The 25,269-nt window shown below is 40.7% G+C and overlaps 5 protein-coding genes and 1 long non-coding RNA gene across 12 annotated transcripts; 2 read left to right on the top strand and 4 right to left on the bottom strand.

Annotated features, from left to right (window-relative positions):
• Positions 1–1,662: 1,662 nt before the first annotated feature.
• Positions 1,663–3,811, bottom strand: LOC116206726. The gene is made up of 3 exons (XR_004156780.1): positions 3,614–3,811; positions 3,257–3,327; positions 1,663–2,114 (listed from the first exon to the last, which is right to left on the bottom strand). It is a non-coding gene; the product is annotated as an uncharacterized LOC116206726 (long non-coding RNA).
• Positions 3,812–4,443: 632 nt separating this feature from the next.
• LOC116208533 (protein PTST homolog 3, chloroplastic) lies at positions 4,444–9,595 on the top strand. Of its 6 annotated transcripts, none has more exons than XM_031542022.1 (12): positions 4,447–4,791; positions 4,906–5,016; positions 5,481–5,650; positions 5,735–6,286; positions 6,526–6,745; positions 7,062–7,119; positions 7,262–7,312; positions 7,408–7,461; positions 8,025–8,144; positions 8,285–8,397; positions 8,948–8,999; positions 9,094–9,595. In XM_031542022.1, the coding sequence occupies exons 1-12, from the start codon at positions 4,628–4,630 to the stop codon at positions 9,190–9,192; spliced, it is 1,764 nt and encodes a 587-aa protein (XP_031397882.1). In that variant the 5' UTR covers positions 4,447–4,627; the 3' UTR covers positions 9,193–9,595. The 6 variants fall into 6 exon arrangements, 5 of the variants coding, with proteins under 5 accessions (XP_031397882.1, XP_031397885.1, XP_031397884.1 ...); XM_031542025.1 differs by having other exon boundaries at positions 4,897–5,016; positions 6,526–6,658; positions 7,062–7,104; XM_031542024.1 differs by having other exon boundaries at positions 4,897–5,016; positions 6,526–6,658.
• Positions 9,372–11,535, top strand: LOC116208535. 2 transcript variants are annotated; one of them, XM_031542027.1, is made up of 7 exons: positions 9,372–9,513; positions 9,610–10,452; positions 10,556–10,653; positions 10,742–10,813; positions 10,920–11,044; positions 11,122–11,194; positions 11,287–11,535. In XM_031542027.1, the coding sequence occupies exons 2-7, from the start codon at positions 10,155–10,157 to the stop codon at positions 11,389–11,391; spliced, it is 771 nt and encodes a 256-aa protein (XP_031397887.1). In that variant the 5' UTR covers positions 9,372–9,513; positions 9,610–10,154; the 3' UTR covers positions 11,392–11,535. The 2 variants fall into 2 exon arrangements, with proteins under 2 accessions (XP_031397887.1, XP_031397888.1); XM_031542028.1 differs by lacking the exon at positions 11,122–11,194.
• Positions 11,494–12,523, bottom strand: LOC116208537 (thioredoxin-like 3-3). The gene is made up of 3 exons (XM_031542029.1): positions 12,073–12,523; positions 11,934–11,959; positions 11,494–11,812 (listed from the first exon to the last, which is right to left on the bottom strand). Exons 1-3 carry the CDS (start codon positions 12,223–12,225, stop codon positions 11,593–11,595), a joined length of 399 nt encoding a protein of 132 aa, XP_031397889.1. The 5' UTR covers positions 12,226–12,523; the 3' UTR covers positions 11,494–11,592.
• Positions 12,524–12,681: 158 nt separating this feature from the next.
• On the bottom strand, positions 12,682–17,556 carry LOC116208534 (FAD synthase). Its single transcript, XM_031542026.1, has 17 exons — positions 17,293–17,556; positions 17,008–17,115; positions 16,470–16,515; positions 16,230–16,387; positions 15,963–16,080; positions 15,763–15,845; positions 15,577–15,636; positions 15,225–15,479; positions 14,807–14,903; positions 14,639–14,689; positions 14,458–14,538; positions 14,131–14,202; positions 13,762–13,824; positions 13,475–13,624; positions 13,330–13,387; positions 13,178–13,230; positions 12,682–13,072 (listed from the first exon to the last, which is right to left on the bottom strand). Exons 2-17 carry the CDS (start codon positions 17,106–17,108, stop codon positions 12,989–12,991), a joined length of 1,530 nt encoding a protein of 509 aa, XP_031397886.1. The 5' UTR covers positions 17,109–17,115; positions 17,293–17,556; the 3' UTR covers positions 12,682–12,988.
• Positions 17,557–18,003: 447 nt separating this feature from the next.
• LOC116208532 (pentatricopeptide repeat-containing protein At5g66520-like) lies at positions 18,004–20,589 on the bottom strand. Its single transcript, XM_031542020.1, has one exon. It carries the CDS (start codon positions 20,344–20,346, stop codon positions 18,175–18,177), a length of 2,172 nt encoding a protein of 723 aa, XP_031397880.1. The 5' UTR covers positions 20,347–20,589; the 3' UTR covers positions 18,004–18,174.
• Between the last annotated feature and the right edge of the window lie 4,680 nt (positions 20,590–25,269).

Here is a 25,269-nt window from a genome sequence, read left to right as displayed (position 1 = left end):
AAGATCAAATCATAATTGTTTACTACTATGAAGCCATCGTAACTTTCATTATTCAGATCATAATTATTTAGGGTGCGGTTACAGTTGCTAGTCTCAACTCAAACGACGTCACAAACTTCTTCTACCCGACTTAAATCCTCGTCCTCTACTTCTACCTCGAGTGGTCGATGGTAATTTCGTGATATTCTGAAACACTAAGGGCCTTCAAGCACTTGACTGAGATACACTGAAGAAAGAGATGACAGATTCACTGACAAAACGACGTCACTTTCTTCAAGAGTGAGTAAGCCAGGGTGCAGTGCAGTGTATTCTGTACAGCATCCCGCAGAAAATTACAAAACTCAAAATTAATTAACAAATCAGCATAGTGAAACGTGTCAAAAGGTGGCCGTGGCCGTCAGGAAAAGAACATCGCTGAAAACTGGACTGTGGTCAACTAATTGAAATTTTAAAAATAAAAGAAATATATTAATAAAAGTAGTGGGACCCAATCCTGTTTGGATCCCATGCGATGACCTCACCGATCGCTTAGTTGTCTGGTTGTTTTGAAATTTGGGTTAGTGGGGTGAGATCAAATCAATCAATCAAAGCCATCAATCATGTTTCTAGCGCACGGCCGTGATCTCTTGGCTCTGTGCGCTCCAAGAGTACAGGGGTGCTTTAACCCTCTTGCGAGGACGGAGGAATCGGCTCTCGGATTCAGGTACGGGCAGTTCGCACGTGTGAGATCACTGACTCGTCAGTGCCGAGGTGACACTCTCTGACATTGGACCGGCTGTCGTCGACCAATTGGGTCTTGTTGAAGCCACTTCGAGGACAATAACAGGCGGTCCTCCATATTGGGCCAACTTTCTTAGGCCAGGAGAGAATTCGAATTTAGGAATTTCGAGTTATAGAAACAACACGTGGGTTACCAGCGTGGAAGAGGTCGCACCGCTGTAACCTTAATAATAATACTTCCAAAATCGATTCCTTTGGGCTATAATAGCCCATTTAGCAATCAAGCCCAATCTTATTAGGTCCAGTCCATGAGTCAAACACATTAGGGCACGTTTGGTTCGAAGGATTAGAATAGACATGGAATAGAATAGACTGGGATTAGAATAGACAAGGAATAGAATGAAAATTCTGATGAAATTTTTGTGTTTGGTTAGAGGGAATGGACAGGGAATAGAATTATAATTCTGATGTTTGGTTGGGTTGAATAAGGAATAGAAAGAACAGGAATATGATAAAAGACAAAAATACCCTTCATATAAATATAATGGATTTTATAAGATAAATAGATAACTTTAATGACAATTTTTATAATTAATAAAAAAATAAAAATTTTAAAAAATATAAAGAAAGGTAATTCTAAAAATTAAAAAATTTAATTAAATTACTAAAAATTGTGTTTATTAATAAAATTAATTATTTTAATAATGTAATAAGCATAATTATCTATTTTTATAATTTTAAAAAATAGATAACACACCAAATGGATTACGTTATTACTTTAAAAAAAAAAAAAAAAAACAAATGAAAGACTTCTTTGTTTAGCCTAATGAAATTCTAATTATTCTGGATAATTAATTTTTCTGAAAAATTAAGAATCCAATCAAGGGGAAGGGTCACTTCATAGTTCTGGTCCATCTCCACATGCTAGAATAGGCAACGGAATTGAAAACCGATTTTGCATTCATTACTCGTTTGGATACAATTCATTAAAAGGAAAAAAAATGCGAGGAAGAGAAGGGAAAGGAAAGGAGGAGAATGAAATCGTAACTGCATTTTGTATCACATCGTCGTCCCATCTACAATATTATGCATATCACAACATAAGCCCAACAATAATATAAAGCCCCCTTCTAGAAACTGTTAACCTTCGACCTGCTCCTCTCAGTCAAATCGATAAACTAACCAAAGCAAAGCCCTCTGGTGCTTCTTCTGTAAGTACCTAACAGAACCTCATCCCTGAACTGCCCAACATTCCGAATGGCTTTTCTTCTTCATCTTCTCTTCATGAATCATAGTTTGGAGCAGCCGCCGTGGGATTTTCTCTTCTTTCTCTTCCTCTGCTTAGGGGGCTGCAGTACCACCTTAATGGCTGCGTCAAATACAATTTTCACGTTCTGTATTCAAAACAAACGGAAGTTTGATGTCAGTGAGGATGACAGTAACAAGTCCATTCTTTCAAAGTTTGTGCATAGCTATAGAGTCCGGGTCGGTCTGATGGGTCCATTATTCACAAAAAAAAAAAAAACCAGATAGGCAGATGGATCCAGCAAACTGTCCAGACACACATACACAAATATATAGAATTGCCATCAAATGCAAGATTCTGTTTTTGCAATCAATGGAAATCTAATTTACAATGCACGTTTCACCTCTCCGTCTAACTCATATAAAATAAGAAACCGATCAAACAAATGGCTTCAACGACCCTGAGATAGAACAAGAAAAGTTGAATTCAATTAATTCAACGTATAAGACCTTTGAACAACAAAGGGGAATTACAAAATCATGCTGATGATGCAGAGATGTTTCTTCTCAGAAGTTTCAAGATATATATCTTCTCAACTGAGATATCCTCATAAGCATGAATAGGGATGAGGCAAATGAATTTGTTCAAAACTGCAGCATATTAATTGCAAAAGACAATCCATTTGAAAAGGACGGAAAACATCTACATCAGAAAAACTCTTCTTTTTGCCGTTTACTGTCATTTTTAATGCAGGTCTTGCTCATTAGCTTCAACCGCCCTCCTCCTTTGGTCTGTTAATGGCAGAAACACCAGCTAGCCTCCACAGTCCACTATCCCTATATACGTCTATATGCATATATGTCCACAAACACAACATATATATCTAAATCAATTGCCCAGATTTTGCCTTTTATACTTCTTTCGAATTGGACAACCTGTCCTACTATATTCTACAAAGAAAATTATAAAGACGAAACCATTCATTTTGAACAACAAAGGGGAACAATGTGCAGAAGGAACATATATAAATATAAATATGTACATATGTGTGTAATAAACCTCAGAAATCTCAAACAGTGAAATACATATCAAAAGATAATAATCCCAAACAAAAAAAAATCAGAAGACAACAAAAATCTTAAATATTCTAGCAAAACAGTCAAAACCCACAAACGCAAAAAACTGAAATCCAGATCAAGATGACAGTATTTATTAATCAAGATATATCTCGTGATGAATAGTTGAAGCAACACGCAGGCATTGATTCGAAGTACCAAGAAAGCAACCAACCTGAGCACAAATCCTTCTACTTGCTTGGGAATCTTCACCATTCTTCTCCAAATGGGGATGTAGAAACATATCTACAGCATTTGAGAGCCCAATTATGTACTGACATTATGCTCATGAGTCATCCAGGAAAGCAAGAAAGCAACCAACCTGAGCACAAACTCGAATTATACAGACGTTATGAGAACGAGAACCTTCAATGAGACCGACTCATCCTTGATACAATCCTTCCCAGACAATAGGGAAGGCACCAGTATATCAAATCAAAAATTGATTGCGCGACTTCATGAACAAGCAGCTGTATTGGGCTAGCAAAAATCGAAGAATCCTTTCGGTCAGAGCGAAACGAAGCAGACTTACCTGAGCAGGGACGTCCGCCTAGTTTCCGCTTCTCCTTCCACTTTCCGACCGGCAATGGAGCGGCGGAGATCAACCCTTCCTCGAATATCCTCTACCAGACGGCCGAATCGAAGCCCAAATCGCGTCGGAGGGGATGCGAAATGGACGAGTTTAGCTCTGCTAGGGTTTCTAATTTCCGACTGAAAGGAAATGTCGGGGAAGCAAGGTATTTTATAGGATGGCATACGTTGTAATTACTTGACGAAGGCGAGGGTATTTTGGTCTTTTTGCGTCCTAATCCGCACCCGGCTCAGCTAATCCGGACTATACTGGGGGGCTTAGCTAATCCTGACCTAATCCGCATATACAAGTCCGGTCGGAATTTTTATTCCGGAATCCAGCGAACCAAACGCCGGATTATCTATTCCGTACGGAATACCTAATCCTTATCTGATCTAATCCGGCGAACCAAACATGCCCTTAGTGTTTGTTCATAAGTCGGTAACGCGCTAATGTTTTAAATATTAAGTCAGAAGTTCAAATCTCTTTGGGGATTTGGAAGTAAATAAGCGGGAATGCCATCCTATTGGTTGTCGGACCATAGTACTCCGACTACAGATTTACGAATAGGTAATGTCTCTCCCGTATTTTATTGAGGTCGCTGTGATGAGTCCATACCACCAAAAAAACCTAGTATAATCCACGCACAGAAGTGAATGTCCAACAAACTCTGGCCCAAAAAACACGATTCTAGCAAACATTTTTTTATGCAAATGCATGGGGAAAATTTGAATTTAGGAACTTGGGAGTTACGAAACGACACGTGAGTTACCAAACCCTATCCGCACGCGGAGCAGCGTAGAGGGGATCGCACCGTAACCTTAATAATGCGTCCACTGTTCTCTGATCACCAGAGATGATGTCGCCCTCCGTCACGCTCAGTCTCAGTCACAGTCAGTCCTCACCATCCCTTCCTCTCCTGTATGTGAATATCACCAACCTCTAGATGCTACGAGATCCTTCTTCCGCCCTCCCATGGCTGCTCTGACACTTCACGTCACGACTTCCTTCACTCTCTCCCCCTATCGGCTCCTCTTCCACCACCGCCGTGAACGCCCCAAGCTTGTCTTCTCCGCCCCGACCTTCTCGTCCTGCCACCGCTTCTCTGTGTGCTGTGCTTCCATCCGCAGAAGGCCGAGGTCCCTGAGCCGATCCCCTAATCCTGTTTGTTCAATTTGAGCTTTCCTGTGCTGCAATGCTGCTAAACTTGCATGGCTGACCGTTTCTTTATTTGTGTATTTAAGGGCTGGTAGGAAGGTGATGAGCAATGTGGAGCTGCGCAATGAGATTAAGGAGTTCTTATCTTCTGTCGGATTTCCGGAGGACCATGTGCCTTCCATCAAGGAGCTCTCACTGCACGGAAGGTCGATCCTATTTCTGTGTTACTCTTGATTGATAATATAGTTTTGTTCCCTGCTCCGCTTTTTCTTGGAAATATAACATTTCAAGGCCCCATCATGCCAAAAAATCCTAAAGTTTGATACTTGGATGTCAAATGGTCGTTTTAGATTGGAATTTTGTTTGATGAAACAGTGGGCATTGGGCAAGTTCCAGACTGATTAAACCCCAAGGAATTCACGGATGCTTCTTTTGAAGTAACAGAGATAAAGACGATTAGAATGATTTATTGATTTTGGTTTATTCCCAAAATAGTTATGCAAGTCGAAAGTTGTTGACTTACTGATGCCTTCGTCTTCTCTGCGTGATATATTCTCACACTCTGCCAGACTTGCAGCTGCAATGACTCTCTTGTTGAACTTAAATAAACTGGTTATTATCTAGGTTGGTACCTTTTCAAGTTGGGACTTATTGGAAAACTATTCTGCAGGAATGACCTTGCCAACATTATTAGAAGGAGAGGGTATAAGCTCGTGAGAGAGCTTCTTACCAACTCATTGCAAATGGATGTTGATGAGTCGATTGATATGCAGGACGGCTTAGCTGATAAAGAGGCAGAGGCAGAGGCAACTGCCAGTGGCAAAGTAGAGCAATTGGAAGGTCAGTGATTCTAATACTTTACTTTGATCTGTATACAAACCTTTCATACTTTTTGCTGATAGTTTGTGTTGTGTTATCTAAAAGGTCAGGATAAGAAGGCAGAAAATTTGGCTGAACAAACTTATTTATCTGATGAGGTTCTTGTGGAGGAACACTTTTCTGTTGGCCATGATGTGCGCCCCCACATTTCTTTCCACGGTGATAAATATGCCAATCAGGAACCTCCAGTCATCCTGTACTCAGAGGAAAAGGACCCTTCTTTTGATGGGGATGGTTTAACTAATTATGCAATCTCATTAAAGGAAGGAACCACTGCTGAAGAAGATTCCAGTGGTTTTGATACAAAAGAGGAGTCCGACTTTAGTAACATTGAGCGTGCTCCAGCAAAAACTTCGAATAATCTGGACTCAGAGGTTGACGCCTCCTCTAGTTTCAGGGTGCAAGTTGAGGAGTTGGACTACAATGGTCAAAGCATATCTTCATCGACAGATGCTCCTTATGGAGAAATTTGTCCTGAAAATTCAGAGTTTGATTCCATGGGCAATGCTGGTAGATCTAGTGAACTACCAGATGCTTCAACCTTGGAGGAGAAGGTGGCAAAATTTATGGCAGATGGTTATCTAGATCCAGTTGAGGGTAAGTGTATTCAATACCGTCTGCTTAATGTTCAATGTCAAATTTTCATGACATTAATAGCACATGATGTAAATATACGCATGATGTTATAGTATTTTCATGCTGGATACATGCAGTGTCGATCTTTATCTCATGACACTGATTTTTCTCACTGGTTATATCTTCAAACTGGATTTCCTGGTGACTTGCAGTTGATTCAAAAATCTACTTCTCAGTCCATTGTATTGCTTTTGATTCAGACAACCCCTCTGGGATATATAAAGAGATTGGTGGGGAAGAACCTGTTGGGCTTGCTAGTTCAGATTTCACTGATTCAGAAAATGGGCTAGTGATTCGGTCAAAGACCACAGCAGAGGTGCAACCTGTCCATGTGTATGGTAGCTTAGATGCTCCTGTAACGCTGCATGAAAGTACATCAAATCCAGGCTCTTCTTGTGCAAAATTAGATTATTCTCTCGTGTTAGTTCTTCTCTCACCTGCTTGACTTTCACATGTTAGTATTTCCATCTCTGAAAATGTGACTTTATTGTGTTGGTCCCAGTCACTGGATGATTATAATACATAGCTTTTGCCTCTGGCTTATTTTTGGTAGTAGTTCGTATTAGCATAACAGCAAAAGCACCCACGTTTTTTCAGTTTAATCTTACTCATTTTCATTTCACATGATATGATTGTTCAATCTGTGAAGTTGTAAAATGCATCTCAAGGATAGAAAACCTTTATGTATATCTCATATGATTAAACTTATTATCTTTCCCCACTCTAATTTCTGTAGGGACAACCAATCATCTGGTGAAGGAAATGCTGATATGCGCAAGGTTGTGGATACTGAGGTTATGATGTTAATGCACCGTCGTGTATCTTCTTTCTTTTTGGCCAGGCAGCATTTAATATTCAGTAACCCTTGATCTGAGCTGGAACATACAAAGTTGAGGTGAACTGTATTAAATCCTTTCTCCTGTTTCTGTAATGCAGATGAGTAGAGAGGAGAACCGAGCTGAGATCAGTCAGCTCAAATATATGCTGGTACTCATCGATGAGGTTCTTTCTTCATGAATGTTTTTTATAATGCTGATGTCTAACCATTGGAATGAAGTTGATGCTTCTTGCTGTGTATTCAGCATCAGAAGGAACTGGAATTGTCTCGATTAAAGGAAGAGATTGAAAGAGAAGAGGTACTTTAGGCTCTCTTGTCTGAAATCTTATGATTTAAAATAAGCAAAGAGGATCGTCTGTAGTAACGGCTGGTTACTTTAAACATAAAGCATTTAACTTAATGAACTAACGTATGTTTTATGCTTCTGATGGTCTAAATCTGACGAGTTCCTATAGATCATGGGAAATTTTTCCTGGGCCAAGAGTTTAATCCAAAAGATTTGGAATCAGATCTAGTGGGATCCACCTAAAAGTTCTGAGTTCCTACACAATCTGATGATTGCTCGTCATGTTATATAAAACTTGGTCCAGGCCAAATATTTCCTAAGATCACTGGGTGCTGAGTGAAATATCAGAAGAAATATCTTATATTGCAAATCTTAGAGTTAGTTGTGATTTTGTTTTCTTGAGGTTGAGCACTCTAAAATTGTGATTAAACATGTCTTCATTTCTTTTCAGGAGTAAATAATAATGATAACAATCCATTTGTTGAAGCTTTTGCAGATTGTATAGTTTCCTTTCATGATTGCCTTAATTTCGTTTATGGACTAGTTTGGCTCATTCGTTTCTCCCTTTTTCCTAGCTTGCACTGTCCTTCTTGCAAAGGAAGGCTGAGAATGAGATTAATAAAGCTCAGAAACTTATCTTAGAAAAAGATGCGGAGTTACAAGCTGCTGAAGAAAGTCTTTCTGGGCTGAAAGAGGTACTGCATATATTCATCTCTAAATTGCACTTACGTGTGCACTTCTATGTTGCTCTGTCAGAAAGTCTCTTTCAGCTCCATTTGGGCCCACTGCCTTGTGGACTACTAAATCTCGAGGTTTTATGTATTTGTACTAGTAGGTTGAGATCCAGTATTGTGGGGATGGTGATATTGTGGAGGTGTCAGGTAGCTTCAGTGGATGGCATCACAGAATAAAAATGGATCCCCAGCCATTAGCTGGCACAGGCTCAAGGTTTTCTCTTTTCCTTCCGTAAATATGGCTTTATCCTAATCATAATTTTTGGAATATCACTTCCTATACGATTATGTTTGTAAAAGAAGAGTTAGCTTCCTGTATGATTGATTTAACTTCCATTTCCTTTTGGAAAGGCCGCCTTACTTACTGACTTTTTGGCATCTCATTACTGTTACCTAGGAACTCCTTATCCATCTGATAATTTCAACTCCTTAAAAAGCAATTTAAAACTATCTTAGTTTTCTTCTAAACGGTTCGGTTTTACTTGTTTGGAGCAAATCTGCCCCATTTAGCTAGAGTTATACAGTAAAATTAATTGAAAGAACATACCGAACTAATAATTTCCATATCGGAAACTCTCTGAGATAAACAAATAAAAGGGAAAAAAATAACATAGGGTTGAGGGGCTGAACTTATGCATAAGTCATGATAGCTAGTAGCTTCCCATATCTTGTGTACTTGATTCTCTATGTTGGGTTCTTTCTAGTCATATGAATCAAACTGAATTAAGTGATTCTGATATTTTGGTGATGTCATGCTTTTGCAGGAAATCTAGATTGTGGTCAACAGTGCTATGGCTCTATCCTGGGGCATATGAGGTGAGGTGTTTTGAGGTGTATATATCTTACTTTGTGTAGGGCCGGATGTGCATACCTTAATTCTCAATTTTCTATCTTCACTTTCTTCTTTTAGATTAAGTTTATCGTTGATGGCCAGTGGAAGGTTGATCCCACAAAGGAGTCAACTACAGAGGGTGCAATATGTAATAACATTCTTCGAGTTGACAGATGAGATATTTATGTTGCCCTGCATCAGTCCGCTCTTGATACAGTCTTCTCGCCCACCTCGAGGAAGCGAATTTTTGCCGATATCCCACTTTAATAAAGAAGACTCGAGGCTCCCAGATTTGAGTATGCAGTTCTGCCTCACCTTGCAGACATCTTTTGAGCCTGCATTCTGCTCAAAGCGATTGAGGATTTGGGTACAGAATAGGGTCTTCAGGACTGATGGAAGTTGTTGATCAAGTCAATAAGTTTGAGCATATGAACTCTATAGCTTTTAGGCTGCTTCATTTTGCTAATCACGGTTTAGGGAGCAGCAGGATGAAAATAGGTATGTAACCTTTGTAGGACATCTCCGAGGACTGTACATAAATAAAGGTGCACTCATACGGTATTGATCGGTTTGTTGATGACATGCACATTGCAGATTCTCAAACCATGCTCCTCCTGCAGAACTGCAATGAATATAGTTATGGGATCTGACCTGACCTCAAGACCTCAAGACCAAGTTTGGTAGGAATATGTATCTTTGGGCTCTGCGTTACATGAACTGTTAAAGAGTAACGGGCCCAATTCGGCCATAATCGTGTTATATATGAGGAAATATTAGTTAGTTGTCGATCGCCGCATGTTATTATATAACTTCTATTACAGTATGCCGTGTCAGTCATCAAAACTTCGATTATGAGCATAGTTCTAGATGTGAATAGTCGAGTGACGGTTGTAAACTGACTAATAATTTCCCGATTTGAAAAGGAGGTTATTCTCCAAAGTCGAAGCGCACCCGGGCGGGTTAAGGCCACGCTCCTAGTCATAGGAACTCCTTTATGGAAGTGTCGTGAGATATTGAAAGCAGCAGAGGACTGGAGCGTGTCTCTCTCCTCACCTTTCCCACTCCTCTCTTTTCTATCTTAATTCTCCATTGCCACCCACTTCCTGTCTCTGCTGAATTGTCCTCCCCACCGATTCTCAATGGCTATGCTTTTCAGTGCATCTGCCCGCTCGCATTCCCTTCTCCCAACCCCCCATTCTTCACTCCTCCACAGGCCGAAGCCTTCCTCCCGAGTCCCGCTGCTGTCCACGGGAGCAAAGTCAAGAGACAATGGAGCTTGCCCAGGCAAGGTTTCGGCCCGGAAAAGGGACTTGTGCGAAGCTGTGGACGAGACAGAAATGGCGGGAGCTGAAGAAACAGGGGAGCTCACTGAGAGTGAGACTCTGCTGTACTCGTTCACTCCTCTGCCTCTTCTCCTCTTCGCTGCTCTTCCTGGAGGTACTCATGACAGCGCTTCTCGATTTAAATGATGCGGATGGGTTCTTTTATTTCTTCCAATCCTTGCTGTTAACAAGTTTGAATGCCCGACTCGATGATGCAGCTGGGGCTGTGAGATCTGTGTTCGGGCCGTTTGTTGAGCTTGTCAAATCGTGGAATCTTCCCGATTGGCTAGTGCACTGGGGTCACCCCGGAAACATGGTAAAAGTTCATCCATCCTTCTCTCGTTTCCTTGATGACCGATGTGAATTCTGCGGTTATCGGCAGCATGTTCACTTGCAACTCTCAGGCTGTTGTGCTCTTCGCCATGGGAGGATATGGGACGTATCTGGGTTTCCGCATCAAATACTCGGATGACGTGGTAAGGCGTGAGCACAACACAAGGACTTTTTTATTTTTTATTTTTTGTTTGAAGTTTACGATCTGTGCCGTTCATAATCAGCGGTTTTTGTATCGTCGGGTGATAGGAGGAGAAGGCCAAGGCGAAGGACTTGCACCCGAAGCTTCTCGGCGGGATGTTCTTCTTCTTTGCTCTCGGGGCGACTGGTGGAATAACATCTCTTCTCACCTCTGACAAACCTATATTCGAGAGGTCGGATCCTCCTGTAAAATCCTTACATATCTAATCACATCCAGTTGATAAGCTGAATTCGATCCTGTCATTTGCAGTCCTCATGCTGTCACGGGATTTATCGGTCTCTCACTCTTGACTATACAGACCATTCTGCCTACACTATTCGAAGTAATGAACTCGGGGCTGCCTAATTTTGTGCATCTTTTGCTTTCTTCGAGTTTCTCCTTCTAAAATATCCCATATTTCTTCCCAAAACGCAGGGCAACCCGGGACTTAGGAATGTTCATGGGATACTGGGCAGTGGAATCATGACGCTTTTTCTCATCCATGCTGCCTTCGGACTTCAACTCGGCCTCAGTTACTGATCTCAATGATTTCCTGTGTTCATTTGAAGCAGGACTTGGTCGAGCAGTAACAGTCAATAGAAGATAAAATTTTGATCTCATCATCTTTCAGTAGAATCGAAACAAGAGAACATATATATAGAGAGAACATTTTCCATTGCTGAATGTTTCGTTTAACATGTTTCGATCAATTCCAATACAATCATACAGTCATACACCCAATCAAGAATGCAACCACAGCCGATCATGAAGCCGCTCTTCCCCAGCTCCAAACATCTCATCGACCCTCTCCCCGTCCCGGTAGAAATGGAAGGTCGGGGTGTAACGGATGTGCTGAGTCGCTTCGGGGCACTCATCGATATCTGCATACACGAAAGACAGCTTCGGGAACTTGTTGCCCAATTTGCAGAATGATGGGAGGATTTGGCTGCATACTCTACACCTGAAAAACCGAAGACCGCATAAAGGATAACTCAGCATACGTACGTTCTCATAGGACTTTCAGCAAACACGTTCTGTCCAGAAACGACCCAAGTTGTTTCAGGGTGTCGGAGGAGACATACCAGGAGGCGCCATAGTTGATCACTGCCTGCAGGAAAGAAAGAAGGGTAAGAGGAAAAGCTGAAGAAAATGAAAGTATAGCCGAGAAACATCCAGTCTTCGCAAAGCGATGAAATTAACCGGAGCTTGTTTTCAGCGTACGGGTTTCTTGGATGACTTGATTTCGCCCATAATTTGGGTCAGGCTCTGGTCGGTGGAGGCGACTCTGAGGTTGCCGTGTCGGTTCGCCGGTAACTCAACTCCGGCGAGCTCCTCAAGTCCTTTCATCAAGTTGTCCTCCCCGCTGCCCGCCATTTTCCTCGACTTTCGTCAGAATCAGAAGTACGGGAGAAAGAAGAAGAGATATGCGGACACTACCCGAGGATCAGATACATATGGTCTGCCCGGGTGCATACACCAGTATAGGAAAAATGCTGCTGCGCTATTCCCGGCTTGCCTCTTCCGGCGTATACACCTGGTGTTTATAAACTTTGAGTCGTTCTATAAGCCCAATGGGCCTCTAGTTGATTACGCAGCGGCCCAGTAGACCTGCGCCCATTCCCTTCCCCCATCCATGAAAGATTCTCTATTGCTGCTTTCTATAGTGAAAACCAATCCCCCCCTCCCCCCTTCAATTCTCTGTTCAAACGTAAACAATCTACACACAGCAAATATGCTTCGACCTCCTAATATCAACCTCTTCTTCGACCGGGTCAGTTGGACTTAAATGGACATAAACAACAAATATTTCGGCGGTAGAGGTGGAAGAAGTATCGGAAGGCAAAGTAGATTATCGAACATCAGTAGAAAAAAGAGATCAGAAAGTGATCAGGTCAATGATTGTTTATAAATGATGATGCCCCATGTATCAACATTGGCACTTAATGGTTTGGGCTTCGCCCAGTTTTAATGCTGCAATTCATTCCCTTCATCTGCTGCACTCTCCGATGACTATTTTGATCTCATCATCTCATCGAAATCGCAACGAGTAAGGCAGTGCCACGAGGAACTAACACAGCTATCGACCCCTCTTCCTTCCTCTAGCTTGACAGGCATATAGCTAAAACTGGGGGTGCAGTTACTGACTCGACCGCTCAGGCATCGACCCCACAGGGAGTTTCTTGCGCAGTGCCTCTATTGCTGAGTCGACACGAGCCTCGTCCTGAGACCAGTATCAGTGTCAGTCGAATGTTGACATAACTCATATTATGCAGTCTTCAAAAAGAATTAATGGCATTCCTAGGCAGACATGAGATCAAGTCATTACCTTGCCCTTGAAACTGACAAAGAGAGCTCCGTATCGGGATTTCCGATGACACGCTTTACATGAAACAAATCAAAGTTAGAAGCAAATAATAGTATTAAGGCAGTGTAGCCAACAAATTAGAAAGGATTAGTATTACTAATAGTATTTATTACCGATGAAAATGTCAGGAAATTCAAGGCAAAGCTTAGACAGAGGTTGAGCAGCCTCCACCTGCATCTCGCCAAATCATAAAGGTACAATAACTTCAGCTGCAAATCATGGAATTTTAGAACGGCATGTATTGAAGGGGAGGCGTACATCTGAGGTGGTTGCTGTGACTTCCTTGATTACAAATGGTTCCTTGAGCTGAAGTCCAGTGGATTCTGTGAGCTCGATCAAGCACTCCCACTGTTCATTCAGCTCAGCAGCATTTGTTGCAGTGAGGATGATTACGTTTTGGCACTTTATCTGCAAGGGAAAAAAATTGTAAGAGCTCAGAACCTCAAGGTGCTACCCATAAATCACGTTACAAGTTAGAAAGCCCAATCTGTATATTTGGTTTAAGCTATAATTCAAGAGACAGAAAACAGTCAGCTGAGCAATACCAGAGGCACAGGGAGCCTTTCATGGTGCAGCAATTCAGTGATACCTTCAGGCAACAGAGCCATCTAAAGAATGAAAATGACCAAAACATCAGAACAATTAAATAGGAAGAAACTCGAACAACTAGTAACACATATATATATGGACAGATTTGTCCTTAAAACTCTCGGCACATTTGGTCCATATAACCCTTAATTATCCATCTAGCACATGTTGTGGAGCTAATCAAAATAAACTGGCAATATAATCGCATGATTTTGTTTGTTCTTGGATAAGTAATAAGTTCAGCTGACTATCCATAGAAAGTACCTCATTCCAATTACTTCGTTAAGTACATGAATTAGCCAATCAACAATATATTGTCAAAGTACCTCATTGTGATCGCCAGTACATTTATCACCAATCAGATGCCTGAGATATTCTTCAAATTCTTCATCAGGTGCCTAACAGTGAAAGAACATCAGTGAGACAGGCACAGAGATTGTCCATCAAGGTGAGAGCGAGGAAACTGTTCTAGTTCCAGATTCCCTCGTTTTCCTCTTCCACTTTTACTTTAAATGTTTTAGAAAAGCCATACACAGTAAAACAAACCACCACCCAAACACCAAAAGGAAGTCAACTTATTAAATAAATAAACTATAAAAAAAACCAGTTGATGCCTTTCTTATTCAATATTTTAGCTAAGATTAAGAACTCACCAAACGAACACCAAAGGCCTTTGCAACACCTGCTAAGGTTACATCAGAATGTAATGGCCCAATTCCTCCATACATGAAAACCTACAAGACAAAGATGTGAATCAAAGAACAGAACCGGAAAAGGGAACTTTGATCCCATTGTGTAAGAAGTATAAAGTTAACCATGCATTTCAAGATTTACCATATCATTGGACGATATTCGTTGCTCCACTTCTTCAGCCACTGAATCTATCTGGTCCAGGAAAATCATGATGGAGAAGAAAAAATTATTAGGATCAATTGACAGTCAAGAACGGGGAAAGAAATACCAGAAGCAACACATAGATTACCTCCCAAATAAAAAACTTACATCATTGCGCACGACCAAACTCTGGGACACTAGCCAACCAATGGAATGAAGCTTTCTACATAGCAGAAGCTGCAATTGATCCTCAACAGTGCCGGATCTGAGCTATGGAACACATTAAAAAAAAAAATCAGCATTTTCAGTAAAGCCAAGAAAAATAATACAAATTGACAGGTAATAGGTATAAAACAGTTCAACAAATCCCCAGTTTTTTAATTACTCAACTAATAAAAACAGTTTTGATAAATCACACTGAAGAATAGAGAATGGAAGCAGAAAAGTATGAACTAGCCAAGGCCCTATACTTTTAAGACTACCGTTGACTTCCTATTAGCGCCTCTACTTCTAAGACTTGCATTTCTGTTCATTTTGACTTGAACAAACCAATAGGATGAAGAGCTTATCTGTATGAGATACATACAAAATCTCATCCCCAACAGCGATAACTGAGGCTGTCAGTGTGCTACCATCCACCGGACATGCAATGCTATTTCCATTACTAACAGCACGGTTATTTACACAAGCATGTGAAGAGAACTTCTTCAGTCTCCCAGCCCTTTCTAGTCTTCCATCTGAGAGCAGATATGCAGGTCGGAACTTTTCCCCGCCACTTGGATTACTCGCACACAATAGTGAATTTGGAACTGTATCATACACACTTCCAATTGAAGTGTATCTGCAAGGTAGAAAATTACGATCAAATTGAACCCAGAAAGAAATCATGAGACTGAAATACAAAACAAAAGGGTATGTTTACAAGGGGGAATTCCTACCCTTGATCATAAAGACTACAGTAAGGCACTTTGCATGTCAGTAGGAACGCCCACACATCTCTGTCAAATATTCATTAAAGATGAAGCATTACAATTTGAAACAAGTCGATGAAGTAAGAAACAATTAAGAATCCTCCCCCTTGGTGTAGACCGAAATTTGTAGGGAGACATAGCAAATAGTGATACCTGTATGACCAATCCAATATAGGATTCACTCTCATAAAAGGAGGCCAACCAGGCGAGCTTGGGGAGAATTGTTCTTGCCCTACCTGCGTTCAGTTTAATGATGTAACTCTGGAACATTCATATAAAGTAAAAAGAATAATAAAGCACATTTATTGGGGTCTAAATTAAGGGCAAAGCAACAATGCAGGGATTGGAAATACCGCAGTAGGATCACCAATTCTAACACCAAGAAAAATAGCTCTGATTGGATTTGTCTTTATTAGAGCCTCCAAACCAGACTTAAAATCCGTCCGAATGACATCAACTTTAAGACCATACCTGTAATTAGACATACGTAATTAAAGCATAAGATTCTCTTCATACAGGTCAGAGGTTTGTAAATATAATCTCCATGAGATAAGAGCACCGACCAAATTGTAAAGTTTGGACTATTAACAGAAGAAAAAGAATGAGTTTGCATCTCTCACATTTTGGCTGTGTCGTAGGTAAATGAGTTGATTTCAGGAAAAGCAGAGGAGCTCTCAAAGTAAATTGTTCGAATTGGAAAATCTGCCACTTCTCCATTAGAACAACTCTTCTCAGTATTGTGCAAAAAATAGCCCGCTCTCAGCAAGTGCAGCAAAACCTGCAAACCAAGTCTACTGTCACCTTCCATGAGAAAGGACAAAGAAGCTGCAGCCCAAATTCAAGATAAAGGAAATACTCACAGTTGAATCTTTTCCTCCATTGAAGCTGAAGGCAATCTCCTCAGTGCTGTCAACCAAAATTAAGTCAAATGCCTGATAGGATCAAGGCCTAAGTCTGTGATACAATAAAACAGATTCAAAAGGATCATCCCTCATGCTTCTTGCAGCAATTTTTCTCAGAAACACCTTGCTAAATGAAATGAAGCCCCTTAAGTTGTCGAGCTGATAGGATCTCGGGCATCGCAGTTCTGAACTCTTTCCTGAGCTAAACTCTTTACATGTCGGGCCATCATATTTCTCCTCATAATGAGATTCGAGTTTAGCAACATCTACATCTCCCAAACAAAGCAAAGCACCATTGACATATACGTTTTTTTGCTGAGTAACACCATTGACATATACGTACATCTAATTCATACTTCCAATCCCTGTAATCAGATTCCTGAGCAACCATAGAGAAGAACAGCTCCCAACCCCTAAGCAAAAAGGCTCAAAGTCCAGCTCACGTAAAATGAACGATGCCCAGAAAATGGAATTCAGCAAAGGAAAGACGACATACGAGTAGAGAGCCAAGGCTCTTCGAATCACATAAACGGCATTATCGTACTTGGTCTTCAGCCTCCTGTCATCACTTCCTTGGATTGCTTTATCGATCTCCATATGAACCCTGAAACCCCAAATATTTCAGCTTTATACAGAACCAAAGGGATCCCCGGTTCCCAGTGTAAAAAAAAAATAAAAAAAATAAAAAAGAACCGCAAAATGGGATTTCAGTTTTCCATTGACCGCGACCCTTGGCGGCTTCGATCAAAGGACGAATCCTCACAGTGAAAGCAAGCTCTACCTTTGAATCCGGGAAGGAGTATTCTGAGCTCGTCGATCTCCTCTTTCTTATTCTTGCTTTCTTGAAGTGAAAACAAGAACAAGAAGGTTGAAGGGAGAGGAAGAAAGAAGCAAAAGGGAGGCAGCACTGCAGCCGTTCAGCAATATGTTATATGTGCTGCAGCTCTTATGGCGGAATTGAATGCCACAGATTGTTTATCTATCCAAGAAAGAAACACCCAAGATTGGGAACAAAAACAAAAATCAAACATTAGATAATATATATATATATATATATTTCTCTCTCTCTCTCTTTATATTTCGATTTCGTGCAGAAATTACCGTGCTAAGAATTTTTTAAAACTCTTCAAAAATCTTTATTGAGCTTATTCATCGTCATTCATTTTTTCTTTTAAAAAAAGAAGAGAGACAAAAAAAATGAGATGATGTGAATGAAATGAATAAAATTTCCAATTTTTCCCTTTGTATCTTCCCAATTAAGGAGAGCAATTTTGTTCTCGTCTAAGAATTATGGGTTTTTTTTTTTTTAATTTCCTTTTATTATATTTTCAGTTTCTTTTCTTATTAGAACATAAAAGGGGAAGGAAATGCGAGTAGTCGTTTTGTAATTTGCATTGAAGGTTGACTGGGGATTTGGAAATGGAAGCATTCTTCCTTCCAATAGGAATATTCACGAGAGCTTCGCATAAATTGGAACCCGACCTTGACCAGCTGCCACAAATTGATTTGTCAATAATCCAATAACAAAGGAAAAGAAAGGTGATTAGAAAAGAGATTTGTCATCGAATGAAAATTGGCCCTATACACAATATCGCATTCACGTGCTGTCACTATCATAGGAGTCATATAGAGTTCGACCCATTTAAAATATCGGGAGTACAAGTCACCAGAAATCTTTGCAAGAGCACAATCCATTCCTAAAATGATGGAATCTAGCCGTGTCCCTCACGATGATCTCTCTCGCGTAGGCCTTGGACAGAAGCTTGAAGGCCAAGTGACAGTCCCCGCAGATCCTAAGGTTCTTCATTATTTGCAGAACCTCCCCAGGGCCCGAGTTTAGCAGTCCGAAAGCTAATGCTAGCTTCTCGCTGTGGTGAGAAACAATCGTCTCCTTCTCCTCCTCGTCTACATCAAACACCACATCGACCGTGCTAGGAGCATACCCAGCGGTTCTCAATCGACTGTTCATGTCCCTGAGCTTTGACGCAATCTCTTCCTTCTGCGGATGCGACCTGTAATTACTTGCAGTAAATTGATGGACAGTCCCATTCGATATTTCAATATAGCTCCAACCCGGGGGTTTCTGTATCCCTCGCTGTTCCATTCCCTTTCTCACTCGCCCAGCCTCCTCCCACTGCTTTGTGGTTGCAAGAATGTTAGACAGTAAAACATATCGGGCCCCATGATCAGGTTCCAATTCGAGAAGCTTGGCGCTTGCAATCTTGCCCATCTCCACATTCCCATGAAGCTTGCAAGATCCCAGAAGAGACCTCCAAATAACTGAGTTTGCTTCAAATGGCATTGTGCGAATGAAGTCATGAGCATCGTCTAACTTCCCATCTCGACCGAGGAGGTCAACCATGCAACAGTAGTGTTGCATTTGTGGGTTAATGCCGTAAAATTCAGACATCAACTTGAACAGGCTCCGACCCTCTTCTACTAGTCCACTGTGACTGCAAGCACAAAGCAACCCAGTGAATGTAACTTCATCAGGCCTTACTTTGGTTGATTCCATTTCTCTGAAAACTGATACAGCAGTCTCGCCGAGCCCATGCTGAGCAAGGCCCGTGATCATGGCATTGAACAGATGAGTGGTCCTCTGACTGTCCGGTACATCCCTGAAGATTTCCAAAGCAGACTCTATTTTCCCACACTTTGCATACATATCAACAACAGCTGTTACTAGGATTGCATCACGGCCGAAGAATCTGGCCCTCAAGCTCTGATTATTAATCCTCTCACCCACAGTGAGAGCTCCCAGCCCAGCACATGCAGAGAGAACAGCGACCAGGGTAACCTGATCTGGCTTTAGGCCAGACTTTTCCATCTCCTTATATAGCTCAAGAGCCTCATCGTATCGCCCTGCCTGAGAATAACCACTAATAATTGCTGTCCACAAAATCGTGTCTCTTTTATTCACCCGGTCGAAAATCTGTCTGGCAAGCTCAACTTTTCCAGCTCGAGCATAGCCAGAAACCATAGAACTCAAAGCGGGTAAGCTTTTAACTGGTTGGAAGGCGCTAAAAACCTTTCGGGCCATATCCATTTCCCCGCATTTAGTGTACAAATCAATGACAGAACCTACCAAGTGAGCACCACTACTACAATCAACGAACCCCAAGTACCTATAGACCAAATTATGAATCTGTTTCGCGAGCCCATGATCATTTAGCCCCGAGCAAGCCGAACACAAAGCAACGAAAGTGAACTCATCAGGCCAAATACCCGAATCCGACATCTCCTGGAAAAGTGACAGAGCAGCATGAGGCTTGCACATTTGGGCCATCCCGCTGATCATGGTATTATAGGAGACAAGATCTCTAGCAGAACTTTCCTCAAACAGTTTCCGTGCACAGTCTGCAAGCCCGGAACTACAGCAGAAATGCATCAAAGCGTTCCTTATAAAGATATCCGGTTCGAACCCAAGTTTTATCACGTGGCCATATATCTGGAACCCGGGACCAGGGGCCGCCAACCTCGCGCAGGAGTTGAGCAAGAACGTGAAGGTGAAGTTGTTGGGCAAATCTCTTGCCTTAGCAACCATGGCCGGGTAGAGAAGGACTGCTTCGTGATGAAGCTCGCTCAGAGAGTGGGCCCTGATCATGGTGTTCCACATGAACACGTTGGGGGATTTGGTCCCTGAGAAGATGAGACGGGCATGACCGAGACTTTCCGGGCAGCCAAATAGCGCAAAGAAAGAGAAGATCTTGCTGAGGGAATAGAGGTGGCGTTGGAGGCCATTGACGACGATCTGGGCATGGATTTGGTAAGCATGTCGGAGGGACTTGCAGGTCTCTGTCAGCAGCAACAGGGAACGACCTTCCCTGAGTTGCATCCTCCCGAGCGACGTGCTCTGTTCTTCCTCCTATCAGCCATTTCGTCCCATCAAGCTGCCATCTTTCCAAATGGAGGGAAAGATTTGAAAGAATGGGATGAGCGCATCGGAAGCGAAGGGCTTCGGCAGAACAGAATCATCGTACCATTAGGAATCAATCATTGCACGGGGAGAAACCGAAATCATTTGTCCTTCATGGGTGCATTGAGAAATTCATGGGACGGAATTGCTGCTCTCCCAAGTTCCAACAATTACCTGTAGAAAGGTTTGGGCCGCCTAAGGTTGTCGGGTGGGCAAATATTGGGCTTGCGAGGGCAGAAGTGTATGTGCCCACTTGGGCCGAGTCTTTCTTCATGGGCCCTCATAGGCCCATTACGTACTGGTCCCGCGAAAGTAATGATATGTGGGGAAGAAAACTAGCTAGATGAGAGGCTCTTCTCTAATTTAATTTCATCATTGATCGTGCTTGGCATTTATTTTCTCTCAAACTATGAATGCATCGTTCGAGTTTTATCCGATATATAATGAAGGAGAGACACTGAACTCGATATCTCCATGCAATGTCAGGGTTTGTACTAGCATTAGATTATAAAGAGAGGAAGCCGGGAACTCCGAAAACTCGCATGCACTGCGCCTACAAGGCCCACGATCAGTCTAAATCCAAGGAACATGGAAAATTCTTAAGGTGTCGGTGGGGGCGGGGGAAGGGCAAGTCTGTTTCATGGGTACTTTTTCTACTTTTGGCTACACATTGAGGATCCAAATCAAACAATGACGTTTCGGAGGCATCCGATGAGCATTCCGAAACTCAAAAACAGCCAGAGAAAAACACTATTAGATACCACGCACAGACAAGGAGCATCAAAGAGATCCATCCATCGATGTAATCTCTCTCTTTGCAATTAATATTTCCATATATATATATGTGTGTGCATATTGGTCTATCGCATAACACTGTGATAATATTGATGATGCTCATCTTATCCATCGATTTCATATATTCTATCTTTTATTTCATTGGTGCAATTTAATTTAATTTGTCTTCCAATTAGTGCTCGATACTTCTAAAGTCCAACTTTAATTACGTAGGAAATTCAATCGCAATTATTCTATGGGAAAAACGCCGCACCAGGAACAACTTCCCCTTTATTAATTATGGACTTTGATGGTGTCGAATCCATATGTTTCCTCAAGTACTGCTTAATTAGAGACATCATATACTCGATTAACACTGAATCGTTAAGGTTAATTAAGAATGTTAGATTTGATCCAAAGTTATCTGGCTATGATATGTAACTTAATTGTCTTGCTGTCGCATGCATGATTGCACTAGCAATTAGTATTAGTTTCTATCTTAATTAATTGCTTTTGTATATGATATATATATCTATATCTATATCTATGTGTGTGTTGTGGTCTTATGTGTCTTGAAAGGAAAGTGGGTGAGCTAGTTAAGAGAGAATTATTCAGCGATGTCGGCTGATTTTTATTTTTTTTTATGACTTTCTGTGCCTTCATTAATATAATGATATGGGGGGTTGCCCCAGCAAAGCCAAAAACTTTGCCTATAATTAGAAGACAAACCTTCTTCCCAAAGAAATAAAAAGGTCTGAATGATTGCCGGGTGGTTTTTTGCTGCTTTGGCCACGGCACAAATGCTGTCCTTTTCGTTTGCCCTTCCTAAAGGGGGCATTGTGATGAATCCCTAGCTAGCTAGCTTGGACTGATAGATGCAAAATTAATATATCTATCTTTCCCAAAGGCTCAATAAAAAAAAAAAAAAACTCAAGTAACTAGCCCCTAACCACAAGCTTTTCGTCTCCATCGATCGTGTAGGAACTCACTGTTGATAAATCCGGTTCTTACTTTAAAACATAAAAATATCCTCAAAGGTGCTATGCTAAGTACGTATAATAAGAAGCTGCAGGCACTTGCAATCCTATTGTATTGTATGATCTTAATTAAGTTTGACGTGACATGCATATTGTACATACATACTAATTAGAGTTGCAACTGTTGTCCCCATGCGAAGCGAAAAATAATCACGCATGCTTACAAGCTCTATAATTACAATATTAATATATCGCTGGTAATCGTAAAAGCAAACCATATAGCCATTGCAACTATACATGCACGGAAGTTGCTATAATTCATAGCTCTTAATTAATTAAGGTCAAAATAAAGTTTGTCTCTGCTCGGATATTCTCATCCCAATTCAATAGCCTTCAGGCCAATGGCAAGCTCATCATCGGGTGCGTCGGTCGAGAGAGAGTGAAAATTCGCCAACCAAGAATTATACAAAGTACCTTCCCTCCCAATCCCAACTATTATTAATAAATGATCGAAAAATGAAAGATAACCATAATAATAATAATAATAATAATAGTAGTAGTAGTAGTAGGAACGAGAAGATCAATTACTATTATATTACACCTATTGCCATTATTAGGCAATTACAGGGGATTGGATCTGATGCCATGGGAGTGTACGTACGGAAAAATCCAACCTAAAGGTTTCGTCTTGTGATTTCCTTTGATTTGTCGGGAGATGGGGCCCCACTGGCACTCGCCCCCATTTCATATTTTTCCATGTATATTCAATCCTCACTCCACTCTCTCTCTCTCTCTCTGTCTCTCGTGCCGCTGTGGCCGACACAACAGTTTCATTTCAATTTCATCATGTATGTGTATGTGTATGTGTATGTGTATGTGTATGTGTAGCAATTCTGTATGAATTGAATTGTGTGGTCACTCTCTTATTTTGATTTGGTCTAAGAAAGAAGCTCTTGACGACGACCACCAGCTCTCTGATCTCATTAACAGTTTCACAAATAATAGTAAATTAAATTAAAAATATAATTACATAACTTACATGAAAATTGGTGAGAGGAGGAGGAGAGGAAGAAGCAGGGAATTATACATGCATGCATACATACATACAGTGCCTACGTGGCAGGAACCCATTTGTCATTGAATGAGAAATTGTGGACCTAAAAGTCAGACATATCGACGGTATAGGCTGGTGGGTTCATCTGAATTCAATGCCTGCTTTTTAAATGATTATATTGAGCAATATTATATATATATATATATATATATATATATGAAGGTCGTCGACAAATTTTGAACGATTTTAATGTTCTTTCCCCAACAATATGTTTTGTTTGTTTCAACATATATATACGCATAATTTCCTTCTTCATCCGGGCATATGATTTTGATAATACGAACTATTGTTCCTCAACGAGACATCATATTCGGGGGGTGGTCAATGTTGTCAATTGTGTCACATGTTAATTAGACGGATCGGCATTCATATAAAGGTGTAATAACATGCATGGCTGGTTACCACTCACCAGTCGGGCAGACAATTGAACCTCTCTTTAATTTCAAGTTGTCCTTCGGATATAATTGGCTGACTAAATTATCGATGCTCCGATGATCTTTTGTGATTCTCTTTGCTTCTCTTTCCGTGGTACGAGAGGAAAAAGAGAAATGGAGGTCGTGAGACTTCCATTTAGTGATGGTAGGTCTTGGAATTCAATTTATGGTCCTCTTTTATTTAGGGTTAAAATTATACGTACCGAGTCTAGTCTTTAGAGCAAAGGTTTGTGTCCCGGGAGAGGAAGACCATTTCCCAGGTCCATATATGTGTACGTCCGGCAAGATCTCTATCAATATTGCGATTGCCTCTTACTTTAGGATCAGAAACCCGATATGATCATATGCGTTAATTAACTAACAGCTTTAACAAAATCATTCTAGAATGTTTGTTTACAAAAAGTTTACAAACACGTAACTTATAAATTGACAATCCCGCTATTATTCTCTACTAATTTTCTCTAAGCCTCTTGATGAGTTGAAGATTCTTGTATGTGCACAATCAATCTCACCAGCCAAGCGCGGAAGTTTCATGTTCTTAATAATAGGTAAAATATATGAAAGAAGGAAACACACGGTTGGGAGCTCCTATCTTTGGGACCGCCGTATCCCGTCTTTGTTGCTATTAATTTTTTTTTATTAAGTTTCGGCCTTATTAAACTATAAAAAAAATGTACTAGAAGAGTTTTATCTCTTAATGATTCAGTTCGACTTGAACTAGATTTGTTGGGGCTCATTGAGTTTTTCGACACCACAGTACACACCGAAAAATATTAATCCTAAGATTTACAATTTCATTATCAATTATAAATCTTACAACCATATGCAAAAAAATATATATATATAATTTTTTCTTGGTTGAATAATATAATATATTTTAATTAATATAAAAGGAGACAAGAAGAGTAACTTTCGTGGCCCCACTAAAATGTTTTAGGGATTCTAACATTTCCCCTTGATCTTCAAAACTATGAAAAACAGTATGCACTATGCAATTCAATTTATATATCTTGGAAAAAAGGAACAGAAGTATATCTGAAAATCAGGATTATCAATCAACAAATTAATTAGTTTTCTTCTGCATTTTATCAAGGTGTAGCTAGCTATCAATCGACCTGATTGGATCATCGTTAGAGATCAACAAGCTTCTCGGGATAGAATAATTTATGATTATACGATTGATCAGCCATTTAATTAACAACTTTAGTGAAGATGATGATCCTATCCTAGCTATAGTAGAGTGTGGAGTGACGATGTATGTGTGGCTCAAGAGTAACGTGCAAATGTTATATCACACACACATCATGGCATCTGATTGATCGGTGCAAGCTATATAAGTGTGGTCTTTCATGGTTAATTCAGTCTTAACAGTCACACTCTCCGCATTAAAACAAACGAAAATGCTTTATCGTTCGTACACTTACGGTCCATTAATTAATTCAAAGACACAATCAATCCCCTTCATTGCCCAAAAGTCAAATCGAAACAGAAGCCAGACCCCAAATCATTAGCAGGGAAAAAAGGAAAAAAAGAAGAAGAAGAA

Source organism: Punica granatum, chromosome 5, assembly GCF_007655135.1.
Source record: "Punica granatum isolate Tunisia-2019 chromosome 5, ASM765513v2, whole genome shotgun sequence".
In the NCBI taxonomy this organism is placed as follows: Eukaryota; Viridiplantae; Streptophyta; class Magnoliopsida; order Myrtales; family Lythraceae; genus Punica; species Punica granatum.
This window is presented reverse-complemented; position numbering and strand designations above follow the sequence as displayed.